The sequence below is a fragment of the Amblyomma mixtum genome, chromosome 3, assembly GCF_055824585.1.
Source record: "Amblyomma mixtum isolate Tamu chromosome 3, ASM5582458v1, whole genome shotgun sequence".
Taxonomy (NCBI): Eukaryota; Metazoa; Arthropoda; class Arachnida; order Ixodida; family Ixodidae; genus Amblyomma; species Amblyomma mixtum.
The window spans coordinates 115,597,634-115,611,302 of record NC_143014.1 but is presented as its reverse complement, the minus strand read 5'-3'; the positions used below and the strand labels follow the sequence as shown (position 1 = coordinate 115,611,302).

General features: G+C 43.6%; 1 protein-coding gene across 3 annotated transcripts in view; it reads left to right on the top strand.

The window, feature by feature from the left end:
- LOC149351484 (septin-7-like) overlaps window positions 1-12,409 on the top strand; it is a 78,374-nt gene extending 65,965 nt beyond the window's left edge. For 2 of the 3 annotated variants that reach the window (XM_089580826.1, XM_089580825.1), the window contains exon 12: window positions 4,283-10,011. In XM_089580826.1, coding sequence (XP_089436952.1) covers window positions 4,283-4,373 — 91 coding nt within the window. In that variant the 3' untranslated portion in view covers window positions 4,374-10,011. Of the gene's footprint in view, window positions 1-4,282; window positions 10,012-10,941 lie in introns of those variants that run through there. The other variant, XM_089580824.1, reaches the window with a different exon arrangement.
- Window positions 12,410-13,669: the final 1,260 nt, after the last annotated feature.

Sequence of the window (13,669 nt, the reverse complement as noted above, 5' to 3'; positions counted from 1 at the left end):
CAGCGGCAACGTCGTGAGTCAGTGGTGGCACGTGGCCGTAAGTAAATCTCGTCAGCTGAAGACAGATTGGCGTAAATTCTACGTAAGAATTTTGTTCGTTTTGGATTATAAGAATATTTTTCGTGACCCTGTGAGATTCTATCATAATACCAAACTATTTGTATAATGAGTGCAGCCATTTTTATTTATCAAAATATATATAATTTGGCCTGCATAACAAATGCAGGGTAATATAATGAGGGGGCACAACGAATGCCCCTCCCCCCCTGCCTCAAACTTACATGACCTTTTTGAAAAAGGCAAGTTTATTATGCAAGTAAATGAGTAAATACTATAATATCAGCTGTTCAAAAAATGATGGCATATCCTTATCGAGCAAAGAGCAGGCATTCTGCCTGCCTTGCCTGTATTAAATGCAAATCATCGGTGGTTCTTGATTATTTTAATACAGCTCTTGAAAGAGCATCATGACATTTACATGTGATGCATAGTCTAGTGACTCCATTCATGTAGTTATCATTGCAAGCTTTTTCTGAGATTGAAATAGGTTGTTCCTGAGAAACATTGTGGCAGAAACAAGATTTTTTTTGTTTTTTTTTATTATGCAAGTCAGTTTTGTTTAGCTTTGATTGCAGTGCACAGCAGGGCACATTTTTTGTAAATTTTTGGCAGTTAGTTTGTTTCCTTGCTGCCAGTCATTTCATTTTTGACACTGATTTTTCTCTTGCTGGAGGAGCTGCTGGCATGCATCTATATCTTTTATTCTTTGTTTTGATTACCACATGGACACTCTGCTGGTGTTGGAAATTCCTTCGACTGCCTTGTGTGTATAAGATGATTCACCTAAGACTGGTAGCAATTTTTAAAAATAGTTTTTTTTTTTTTTTTTTTTTTTAGAAGAGCGCTTTCTTTGGCACAGCATTATCAGCAGTGGTGTGCATTAGAATAAAGATAAGATGTGTAGCTCACCGTTAGTGATGTCTATATCAGTTTTTAGATGTTCAAAAATGTCTTTCTCATCACTGCTGCAGAGCAAGAAGTTTTTGGGCCACACATAGGTGAAACTGAAACCGTTCAGCCGAAGTGAATGCTAGCCTCGCCTACAAGCGGGAAGAGCACGCTACAGGTGTGCCGCTCAATAAATTAGGAGCCTAATTGTATTAGTTGAAAAGTTGACTATTTAATATTAGTTAACCAGCCTGCTAGTTATATCGTCATGGATATTATGATCCTCACCGGTTCTGACAGTGGTGTGCCAAAGAAAGTGCTTTTCTAACTCAGAAAGCCTATTTTTAAAAATGAAACACATTGTACATAGAATCTCCAAACCCTTTTGATGGCTCATGCATGAAACAGCCTTTGATGCCTGACATAAAGTCCTGTTCGTGTGTAATTGGCTCAGCATGTTACTAAATATATATACAGTACTATCTAGATGATACGAGTTCATAATATTCTGCAGCCAGAGAGCGCTAACTGCTCCCCTTACATCGCCGACTCCGCGATCGCGAGCTGTTCGTATGCATAGGGATCAGTTGGAGGCAACGCACAGCCTACACACCACTGACGTCACGATCACCAGTAGCACTGTACGTACCGCGAGATATGCTTAAATGCATATCTCATGCTTCCGCATATGGATTTTGTCCGCTTTGGGTGGTACGAATATTTTCGCAATGCCCATAAGGTCCGTATCGCCGAGGTTCTACTTTATTCTAGAGTTAGTTGTTTGGGGAAATGAGGAAGTGTCAGTCAACATTCTTAAGCATTTTTTTTTTTTTTTTACCTTGTTATGGACCTTGGAACATCAAGTTGAGGGCCCATCATCGCTTTATGGTCAGCTTTTGTTACATTTCTGACTTGGCTGGATGCACTTGTATTCTGTGCAGCTGTTGCCATAATTTTTTCTTCGGAGGTATGTTCCTGTGGCTGCTGTAGTGAGTGGTGTTTTGCATGTTATTTTAAGAGTTGGCCACCTTCATTGCAGTGCTGTATCATAGCACAAGTAGCATTCAGTGTCAGAATGATGGCATGCTTTATAGTTGTGCCATATGGGCAAAAAAAAATTGTGGAAAAATTCCTGATATCTTGTGTCGTGAGCACCATTATTTTTTAAGCTTGTGAGGCCATAGTGATCATAGTGTCTGACAACTAACCAAAATTTGACCTGAGCTCTTGTTCACTGTGAGCAAGAGGGACAAGCCTAGCATTCAATTGGCGAATTTATCTTGGCAGAATCATCAAATGATGAATCTCATTGGTGCAAACATTATTAGGTTCATCCATGTAGCTCTGTGCAGTGGTAGTGTAACCTAAAATATAGCTCTACTCAAATATTGTCTCGGCTAGAGCAATTGATTCTAAAATGGAGTAAGGGGTTTTAAGTAATTTAGATTATAGTGTGCTGCAGTACCATTGTTCATAAATGTTCACAAAAAAAAAAAGACAGGAAAAACATTTCTAGATGTTGCTGTTACCAGCATTAGCAGGGTTCATAGTGGATGATGAGCTGCTAAATGTAGTGCTGTATTTTCCCTGCCATCTTTTCTGTTTTTTTGCCCTCATGAATGAGCCTTGTTCATTTGTTAGGTTGGTTCTCGTTCTTTATTCTGGCATGTCGAGCAGATCGTCCTCATTCTGTGCTGGTAAAGGGGCAACCAAATAGTCCTGCTGAACAAGCATTGCCCAGAAACATAGTTTCACTGCTTGCAGTCGATGGCTTGTCAGGGCTAGCAGTTCTTGGTGGAACATGCTGTGCTGTCCAAGGCCTGAACAATGCAGTACACTGGTTGGGGTTATGATTCCCCATATTTTTCCAAGATTATATCCCACAGAAAAGTGAGAATACTGCCTTGTGGCATAAGCAAGTTTGTCGTGGCAGTGTACAGTAGGTGGTTCTTAATGGCAGCCACTGTATCTTCCAGTTGGTCGACATTAACAGAAAGCTGGAGTACTGGTAATCTCCAAACAAATAATGATTACCAAGCACATTACACACTTCACCATTTTACTTGATAGTGGCAGCTACTTATCTTAGACAGTAGCCATAGCGCATCTTTCTAGATTGTTTCTGCCTGCTTGAAACTCAGCAGAGAAACAAAAATATTTGGAAGGTCATCTTTACTGCTTACTCTTTTCTGATAGCTCGCAGCTACATTAAAGTGCAGTTAAGCTCTCTGCTCTTAGCATGGTTGCATTGCCGCATTGGTACTTAATGTGTACAAAACTAATTGCACATTTGTAAATACACACAGCTTGTAGGTTCAGCAATTGAAGAAAGAAAGAAGAAATGTGGTTGACTACCTTATGAGCTCCTGAATGCAGGGCTCGTATGTGTACACAACTGCTCATCATTGGTTGGCTAGTGTCGCACAATGTATTATCAGAGACCAAGTGCCCACAAAAATGTGTCTGAGACCGGATACATGTCCATTCATGCTGGAAGAGGTGGTTGTCCGAGAGCATCCCTGGAGTAGAGTTCCAATTCTTCAGTTTGATGCACTGTCCAACGCTTCGGCAGCCCGCAGCAGCGTGCTGATAGTAAAATCCAAAGAAAGAAATGTTCCAACTGGTCATCAGGGCAGCTTGTCGCAACAAGTCCAAAGGAGGCAGAGGAGGCGCTACAAGGCAAACACCCCTAGGCGTGCGAAATGGATGCACATGTGCAGTCATGATCGCAAAGTCCCTGGCCACTACGTGACACAGCAATGCGTTTGAGCTGGAGTAATGTGCGTTGTGGAAATTTTTTTCGCCGGTAGTACAATACGAAAAGAAATTGAGCCATTTCTTCTCAGTAATTACAGTCACTCTCAGCTTTAGCCATGTGTATAGATTGCTGTGTACTATTGGCCCAGCTAGGATTCGTACCTAGAAGTACGCATAGCTGTTTTTGTGGTTCCCGGTGATGCACATTTTGTGGGTCATAATTTGCTTTGTTTTCTTTGTGCAATATCTTGACAGAGGAGGTGCTCTCCTTGGTTTGAATTAAAAGTATGCAGTGCCAAGTACAAACTTGCACATTGAATTCTATTTTATGCTCATCTCAGTACGGTCCTTTCTTTCTGAGACAAAGGTCACTAATGTCTTGGCTGCCAACAGTTTCAATTGATCATAAAAGGTGCCTCAGCTCTTAACATTGCTGAGCTAAGAACAGTGGATTCTGGCAGATTAGCACGCAATGCAGATTTCATCCATAGCACCAGATGCAAAGGCAGAGGCAGTGGCTGGTCAGAGAGCACCTGGTTGTACAGCGGCCCCTGTCAATGTTGTTGGGCTCTTTCAGATTGCGCCGATCTGTGTCTGAGGACCACTTCAGTAGCCGCAAATGCATGCAGTATGCTGCGCCCGTCCGAAAGAACTGCAAGCAGATGTAGAGAGCGATGCACGCCCCCTACTACCACTCCTTCCGTCGCCACCTCGGCATCCACCTTGCCTTTGGCCAGCTATTGTTGTTTTTGTGTTTCTCGTCCAGTCCTCTGTAGACTGGCACATCCTTCATCCTTTTCTTTCATGCTTACTTTTCGAATGTTTGCACATCTATGGATCTGCAGTCAAACTGTTAGCATCACATGTTTTACCTGAGTTCTTTATTTTTGTGACGATTCTTTGGAAGCTGTGTGAATATTCAGTAGCTTATGCAGAAGTACGTCTGCTGGTTTTGTTTCCTTTTCCTTGTTTTGGTGTCTGTCATTGTTCCAGGGAACTAGTGGTTGTGGATACAGTAAAAGCTCGTTAATTTGAATTCCACAGGGATGCCAGTGCAGTTCGGAAAAATCGAAGTTAAAACTAGCGAAAATGAATGCGATATGCAGTACACCATGATCTGAAACTAGTCAGGTAGTGAGATTTTATCCTGTTTTATTGTTTTAAAACGATTAGTCATCACCTTTTGCTTTTTCTTCCGGAAGGCAACGGCCATTACCTCGTGTTCTAAAGCCCAAACTTATCGGAAGGCCTTTTCTTCGCCTTAAAAAAATTGCTGTGGCTTAGCTCAGCCAGGCCTGGCATAGTGAAAGGTACGTTAGGCGCCGAGCATGTTATGCTTGGCAACTGGTTGCCATAGTTGCCATGGTTACGACGCATGCACAGTACTGGCCTGCGACGACCGCCCGAAATACGCCGCTGACTAGTGTAGTGTAGCTTTCGCTACAAAACCGAAAAAGAGGTGTACAGTGTTACACGCGTCCCTGCTTGTGCAGCGGAGAGCCGCACCGGAGTAACGAAGGGTGTACGACTTCCTCTGAGCATGGTCACAAGTTGGTCGCGAGTCTGGAAAATCGAGCAGCAAGCTACCATTGCGTGACTGCCGCTTTTTGACCTAGATGATAGAGCAACCTCCGCGACTAGCAAATTCACACTTGCAAATCGCAGTTGTTGTGCTACTGTTTATGTAGAAAAGCGAAAGTCACCAAGACGGCCCTCACGTATGTTGCCTGATTTTCCTGAAAGCCTTCTGACCTCGAGTTGCAAACTGCCAAACCAATGAGCATGCTTTTTGGAGAGATCCTGGTTCGATAACACACTGGCGTCGACTTCATGCATGTTTTCAGTCTTTTCTTTAAACATTTTGCTGTGACAATTACCACGAACGGTTTAAATTTCTAAATCACTATACGCCATGGCTAGAACAATCGCACAAAACATGACGCAACGGGCACCAAAACAGAGATGCACAGCGAACATAAGTGAGAGCTCAAATTCTTTCATTTCGCTCATGTTGCAATTTCTTGCATGACCGCATGGTTTCAGATCGAGTGCTAGAGACGCTGTGGCACATCCGATCTGTAGCTCATCGCTCGTCACATCGTTCATCGCGCTAACGCATAACATAAGCTAGCACAGCAAGTTACTTAAGCCTTGAAGATCGGCACTTGAAAGCAATCGCCGGTTGCAAATCTCTGAAATCATGCAGCTTGTTGCCACTGCACGGAGAGAGAGCCCAGGCCCCCTTCCTGTTTAGCACGCAAATTTTATCCTCTCCACATCTCCTCCAAAGAAGTGACACAACCTCGCGAGGATGGATGGATGGGGAAACATTATTTAGCAAGAGAATTCGAGGCCCGCAGGCCTCCTGGGTCTCCGTACGACCCCACTCACGAGCATTGCTTGGTTCGCCATATGCTGAGACCGCCCTAATGGGGCGACCCATCGTTCGAATTAATGAGCTATATTTTACGTAGACTCCAATGGAGGGTGCACAGACCAAGTTGTACCGTTCTAATTATCCAAAAATTCTAATTAATGAGGTTTGAATCAACGAGCTTTCACTGTATTGTGAAGCATGCAGAGTATGCTACAGCTTTACTGTTCTCCACATTTTCCTTTTTCTTTTCATACCCCTGACACCTCTTGAAAGTCTGCTTTGTACCTTACCCTCTTTATCAGATTAGGGCAGATGTGGTGCTTTTATGGCTTTGCTTTATCTTGCGTGCTTTTTGCAACTTCTTTGCTAAAAAACAAAAAAAGTGCCTGCATTGTGTGCAGCGCGTTATGTGGTGTCCATTGAAGCATCATCACAACCTTTATTCCATTTTTTTAATAGTATGTGGTTAGGCTTTTGTTCCCCCACCCACTATCAGTGGCATTATGTCATTATTAGGCTTTTTTTTTTTTCATATTGCTATTTTTGTTATGTTACTGTTGAGCAGTAGTTACCCAAGATTGCATTGTAAATAATATTGCACCCTTGTTTCACTGGCAGCATGTGTATCTTGTTTTCACACTAAATTATCTGGTCACAGTTATTTTATGTGCACAAATGCTTTGCACATCGTTGTTACTTATTTTTGCCCATCCTCTTGTTGCTTCGTTATATACTTTATTGCGATTACTGCAGAATGATATATATATATATATAATAGTGTATTGCAGTTCAGTATGTGTGTGTGTTTTACAGAGGACCAGTAAAATTTATCCTTTGTTTTGTTTTTCATGTTCCCATTCTCAGGTGTATTGCATGCCTTTTGTCACTGTTTAGCAGCTTGAACTTCTTTTGCTTTCTCTCTGTGAGATGCCAGTGCCCTTATTAGGGCTGTTCGCCTTTGGCACTTAACTTTCTGCTTCTGTTTTAGATTGTATTTATTGATTTTCGTCATTGATCACAGCTGTCAGGGCATGAATTTGTGATAACTGAGACCAAGGAGCACATATTCTTCCTAGTCCAACACTTATTAGTCATAATCCAGCGTTGTGGTTTTGTTGGTTTGATCGGTGTTAATATGGGATAAAAAAAAAAAGAAAGTTGTAACATGCCTCTTGGTTGTCATTTGTTTAGAATCCGAAGTTTGTTTTAATAGCAAAGTAGTAGAGTGCAAGTAATGCATAGGTTGTTTGTAATAGTTTTTGCTGAAAAACAGGGAACTAGTTAACCTTGTTGCAGCTTAATCTGTCTGCTCATGCAAAAGTCCTTGCTGTTTTGCCTAAAGCATCGCATTCTGTACTGTGCTTTGGGTTGCATTGGTGACACTGCTGTGTGCTATCTCTAAATTCCTTGTTTTAAGGGAGGGCTGTTACCATTCACCAAATGCATATGTGCCTTAAATGGCGTAATTACCTAAACACATTTCTCATACACACCATCACCCACCCCACTGCCATCACACTACCATCATGTAGCTAACATTTTCAAAACAGGAGCTTACAAAATGCCGCTTTGCACTGTTAGCAGAACCTGCAACCAGTCACCAGCAGACATGCACAGGACAATTCTTGCATATTTATTTTTCCGTCCACGACCACACGTGAACAACAGATGGGTTAGTCTCAAGCATACTTACTGGTGACCTTATAGCAAGTCATGCTGATAGCAGTTATGTTTGTCAGTGCACATTTTTATCCTCACATTAGTGTGTTTTAATGGATAATTTATGGTAGGAGACGTTTTTTTTTTTTGCATTTTTATGTAGCTGTTTTTCCATTTTCATCCTTGAGAGCGCGTATGCCGTCAAGTATGACTGGTTCCTGATATTATGTTGCATCATTTTTTTATTGGTTAATGTTCTTTTGTGGGCTTTCAAATATCAAAAAGAAATGTTATATATTTTATTTTGTTTTGTTCTGTGTGTTTCTTTTTAAGGTTAAATCTGAAGTTACCTTGAACATGTAATTACAGGGGTTTTTGTGTGCAACAAAAAAAAAAGGAAAGTGGATGCTTGCATGTGTGCCGTTGACTTACTTTGAAGCATGTGTGGAAGCCTTCGTGCTCGGGAAATGTGTGAGCAGCCTGCTGTCTCATCAAGAAAGTGTAGCGTGACAGTCTTCAATATTTGCAGCATGCTTAAGCATTTTTTTTTTTTTTTGTAGGCATTGTGATGGGCCAAGTAGTGCGATCCCTTTAAGCGTGCACCTTTTCAGCTTTCCTTTTATTCAGTTTCCTTGTATTCTGAGCCACCTTTCAACATTGAAAAGTCGTATATTTTGTGCCTTTAGTTTGTTTCTCATTTTCTTCATGAAATGTTCCTGCTTAATTGGGCTATGCATTAGTGAGGCGCTCCCAGCACAGCTCTCGGTATGTGCTCACAGTTTGGCAGTGCTTAGTGACTAGCGCGTCAGTCAGTTGTTCGCAGTATTGGTTAATGCCAGGTGTGGCAGCCACATGTTAATGGAGGTGAAATGCTTGGCACCTGTTCTCTTTTGTAGGTTGAGAATTTTTCAGTACACATTAAAGGGCACAATAAAGAGCTGTAGATGGCCTAATTAATCCAGAGCTCTCCACTGTGGCCCAGCGTGCTTTCATGCAAAAACCGATCAGTTAGACGTAGGTGGTGGCAGCAGCTTTCTATTCCATGGCAGGGTTCTGCTGTGCGTAGCCTCATTTACTGCAGAATGTGCTAACGTTGTTCACCTTGGCATCCTCAGCAGTGATGCATTTAATGTCCTTCTTGATGTGGTGTGTATTTGCTGCCGCTGGTTATGTAACTTAATATAGGCATTATTGATAAATGTAGAGCAATGAGTTCATATATGAGTGCAAAAACCACACTGTCTGTTGTGCCTTAGCACGTTGTTATGATGACTTGCCAAAATTTTCAGTTTGAGCTTTTTTGTTCTGCCGAAATGTCAGTCTATACCAAAGAACAGGCCCTAAGCGTACATTGTGTTGTTAGTTCTACTGAGCAGCCGTACTTGTTCTCTATTCTTTTTTTTTTCTCCCCCATAATTTCAGAGAACACTTTGTGCTTCATTGTGGCCAACTTAAGATTAGGTGAACAAAAACATTTTTGCATGTTGCATACTGAAGTTTTAAATTTGTTAGAAGTAGAACTGCAGAAATTGCAAATTGCTAGGAAGTGAACATTGCTTCTGGAGCATTCTTGCTTCTGTAGCTGGAGCATTCTTGCTTGCTCCAGGTGGAGAAAAAAGTAATTTTTTAACACTAGGAGTATACTATATTAAGCTTACTGGAGTATGTCTGCCCTGTGCCAAGCATGCAGTCATCACTGTTGCCAAGTCAGATTTAATCATAATAATGAGCGCTCACGTTTTGCATGCTGTAAATGTTGTGGAAGTGTGCATGCAGTTTCCACCAATATAAGCAAATGATGGAGTATCGTGTCACATAGCCAGGATTTCCTGGCATGAAATGCGTGTAGAGGAGGTGAAGTCCCATGTGTGATCAGTATACTTCATGAGCATCATCTGAATATATAAAAATGCAGGCATATTATTGTAACTCTGCATTGTACTTGACCGACTCGGACTTAACAGGCATCTTCAAGAACATGGTCTTGTTGACAGGGGAGAACGCAGCAGTCCAGTTTGTCAAAAAACGTTGCACTGACTTGGTTTGTGTCATTTTAGGAAGGTCACAAGACTATGAGGGCTGAGTCGAATTAGCAGCGATGGCAAAACTTGCAAGGTTGCCTGCTTTCTGAAGTGCCTTTTATTACAAATGGTGTAAATGTCAGTAGATCTGATTTCAAAACATAAATCTTGTTTCTTTGTGTCCTGGGATGCAACATTTTGTAAAGATGGTTTTAAAAAATACATTAAATATACTGTTTTTGCAAACATTTTCTATGTTTGAAAGTGTATCAAACACTAGAACTTCACATTGCAACTTAAATACTGCAAGGTTTGTTGACTTCATAGCTGTTTTAAGATCACAGGATGCATGTGTAGATAAAACTGTCTAAGTACTAAAACTTCTGTTAAGAAAACTGGCAAAATCAGTGAGCCTTTCGATATTGACATGAAAGTCCAGCAACACTGCTCACTTGCTAAAACATTTCTGGAAATGTTTTGAATGAAATGTCAAGACAAAAAATTACATAGAAAACGTGCTATCTTGTTGTGTACGAGAGTTTAAAAGTAGTAACTATCAGTCTATTTCACATGTATGCAATTCAAAACATCTGCACCTATGGCATCTTGTTGTTGAGTCTTAGGTTTGGCACCAGACCACAGAAGCCACAGTGTGATGGTGACAAGACGCAAAAGTACTAGAGTTGATTTTGGTGCATGTTAAGGAACCCTGAGGGGGTTGATTATGCAGCATCCATCATTGTGCATGGTGTGGCTTTTTAATGAATTTTTTACATTTGGGCTTTAACAGGGCTTTAACATTTTAAAAGATCCATTGCTCTGGATGTGTGGGTAACAACGTTGAAAATCGGGCTTGTTGGTTCATACTTCGGAGCAATAGTGCAAACAGGACAAGGGACCAAGAACGCTGTGTGTGTCTACTCGTTCTTGGTCCCTTGTCCTGTTTGCGCTATTGCTCCGATGTGTGGGTAGTTAGCATCAAAGCCGCTGGTGTGTTTAAGGGAAGTGTAGTGTCTGGTGAAGGCGTCGTGTGGCTTTAAAATCGTGTGCACTAGTGCATGGAACAGAGCTACCACTGTGCCAGAATTTCAAGTGGCAGCATTCTTCGATTCCCACTTGCGACGAGGCAGAAGTTGAGTTGTCGCTGACGTGAAGGCTCTGCCTGTCACTTTTTTTCAGGCAACTTGATGGCAAAGAGAAGCGTAAAGAAAAGAAGAAAGGACTTTTCTAAAGGCTCCCTCCCCTCGAGAGAGAGAGAGCGAGCCTGCTGGACCGTCGGATGCAGCCGCCAGCCGAGAGGGACCCATGCTTTCTTGCCCCAGCTTTGCCCTATTTCATTTTGCCCATGCGGCCGCCTCACACTTAACGGTGCTAAAAATTAGCACTCGACCATTTCCTGGGGCGGCTTTTTTTTTTTTTTCCCCTTCTTCGTGTACGTGTTTGTGCACAGTTGCGTGAACGATCAGGCCAAAAGTGACAGAAGCGTCGTCGGGAGAAATACTTTGGGTGCCAGTCATGGTGCGTACCTGGATGAATAATAAATGAATAAAGGAACCGTTGCGCGCCCGCTCCCTATGTGCATTTGTGGAGGAAAGAGTCCACATCCCGGAGCGAAACGGGGGGCGGGGTGCAGGGACCTTTCCTTGCGCGCATCTCTTCGATTGCAGAACCCACCGACGTCATTGTGTGCCAACATCGTTTGCTGGTTCGCGCTCCTTCCTAGTCTCGAAACAAGGCCGTTGAGATGAGCCCACTCTGCTGACGCAGCGTCCCTGCCGGATGACGCGCCCTCTCTCAAGCGCGCGCTTCATGTTCAGCCAGGAGTGAATGCGCCATCTTTTCTGAAAGCTTGACGTATTATTCTAGCATGCCCGCGTAACCGGACGTGCCATGACTGTGGCATGGGCGTCTGCTGGCTGGGATGCCGAGCAAGGGAGCCTCGTAGGCCGATGCCGTTTTCTTGGAGGCTTCCTCCAGAAGGTTGTGACCCCAGCTTCTCGCGCGAGCGGCCTCGGGACGACCCGGCGTCGGTCGTCGCGGGCCGGCCCCCTCGGCGCAGCCTCTCGCGGCGCGCCCCACTCAACTGCGGTCACAGGAGGAGGCGGTGGCCGAATCAGCTCAAGCTTCCGTGTTGTCTTCGCGCGCTTCTGTGTCGGCGCCTGTTTTTATTCGGTTCCTTGCCCCCGTCAGTTGCGGAACATCGAGGGAGAGCGTGTGCCATAGGTCCGGCGCGTGTTCGCACCTGTCGGAGGAACACAACATTCCCTTCCGTAGGACGGCGGCGCGAGCCTTCCCGCTGCGCCGTCCGTGGCTTTTCTTCGATTTGCATATATATACATATTATAAATATAGTAAATATGTGTTGCGAAAGACTTGTTTCAGGTGGCCAAAGAACTCCGCTTTGCTTCTCTCGTATTCTCGGCGTTTGTTTTTGCGTCTTCGTGCGTCTCTTCCTTATTTATAGCCACGTGCAACTCGTCCGCTATTTATACTCGGTGCCGCAACCGCGTGTCGTGTGGTAGGCGTATCGAGACAAATGTGCTTCAAAGTGATCGCTCTTTTCCCTGCTGTCTGCTCCCCCAGCCCTGTAAAAATTTTGCTTTGTTGTTTTTGTACAAATGAAACGAATAAACAGTATCTAAGATTCCCCTTGGAGTTCCTTTCCTGCCCCGCAGAACGCTCGCTCACAGCGGCGGCGTATATGCGGCGTCCCGCAGACTCGTCGTTTGTGGGACATCCACTGAACATTCAGGTCTCGGCTCGAATTACAAGTCAACTAGCGACCGCTGGAATTCAAGCTTCAGCGGGAGAGACCTGGCAGTCAATGTGCACTTAACCTTTTCACGAATTAATCATTATGGGTATTGCTTGAAAACTGAACTCGGAACTGTGTGCTAAGACAGCCATGAAATTCTAAATTGCAACGTTGCCTTGACGCCGGCGCAGTGTGCTTCTCGTGCGGGACAAAACGGTACGAATTGCGACCGACAATTTCTGGCGGAGTTCACAAGCTCTTCTAATGATGAACGGCCCACGCGGTCAGAGTTGTCATAACGATTATTTTCGGAAGGCATCAATTGCAGTTTTCCAGTGGGCATGTCGTAATCCCGATTTGGGAGGGGGGGGGGGGGGGGGAATCGTTTCACCGTGCGCCCCCGGAGACGCAGGCGGCATAAATGCTGGCACGTCAGTACAGATTCAAACAAAACAATTACCCGTAAAAACTGTCCGGGTTTCTTATCTCTTGTAGGGTCAAAGTTAGATTATGCATCGCCAGTTTGGAACCCTCATCAAGTTTACCTTATCAATGCGCTCGAGTCACTTCAAAACAGCAGCCAGATTCATTCATTCCTCCTATTCGTACGACATCAGTGTGACATCATTAAAAACAGAATCCACTTTAGCGCCCCTTTCACTTAGTCGCCGTATTTCTAGCCTCTGCCTATACCATAAATTTTTCCATAGTTCGCTGCGCTGCGCTCCCTACATTGCCCCGCCAGCCGGCATATCCCACCACATTCGTCATCCTTTCCAAGTGTTTCGCCCACGTGCCGTGCTGTTACCTGTGCCGCTTCTTTTTTTCACCGTGTTTCTGTAGGCTGGAACGACCTCTCCAATGGCATCGCTACCATCTCATGCCCATCCACATTCGCCGAAGCTGTTACCAACCTTTTTTCAACATAACACTTGTTCAATTGACTGTTTTGTACCCACCCCTTATGTAATACCCCCAGTGGGTCTTTAAGGTATTAAAAAGAAAAGAAGAAGAAGAAGTAAGTTACGAAACATCGTTATGGATGTACGGTAATTGTGTGGCTGTTCTGAATGTGGGCGGTGCTTCACTGCAATAACATGTGCACCTGGCACTGCAATTGCTACGACATTTCGCTGCTGGCGAGCGTTTGCT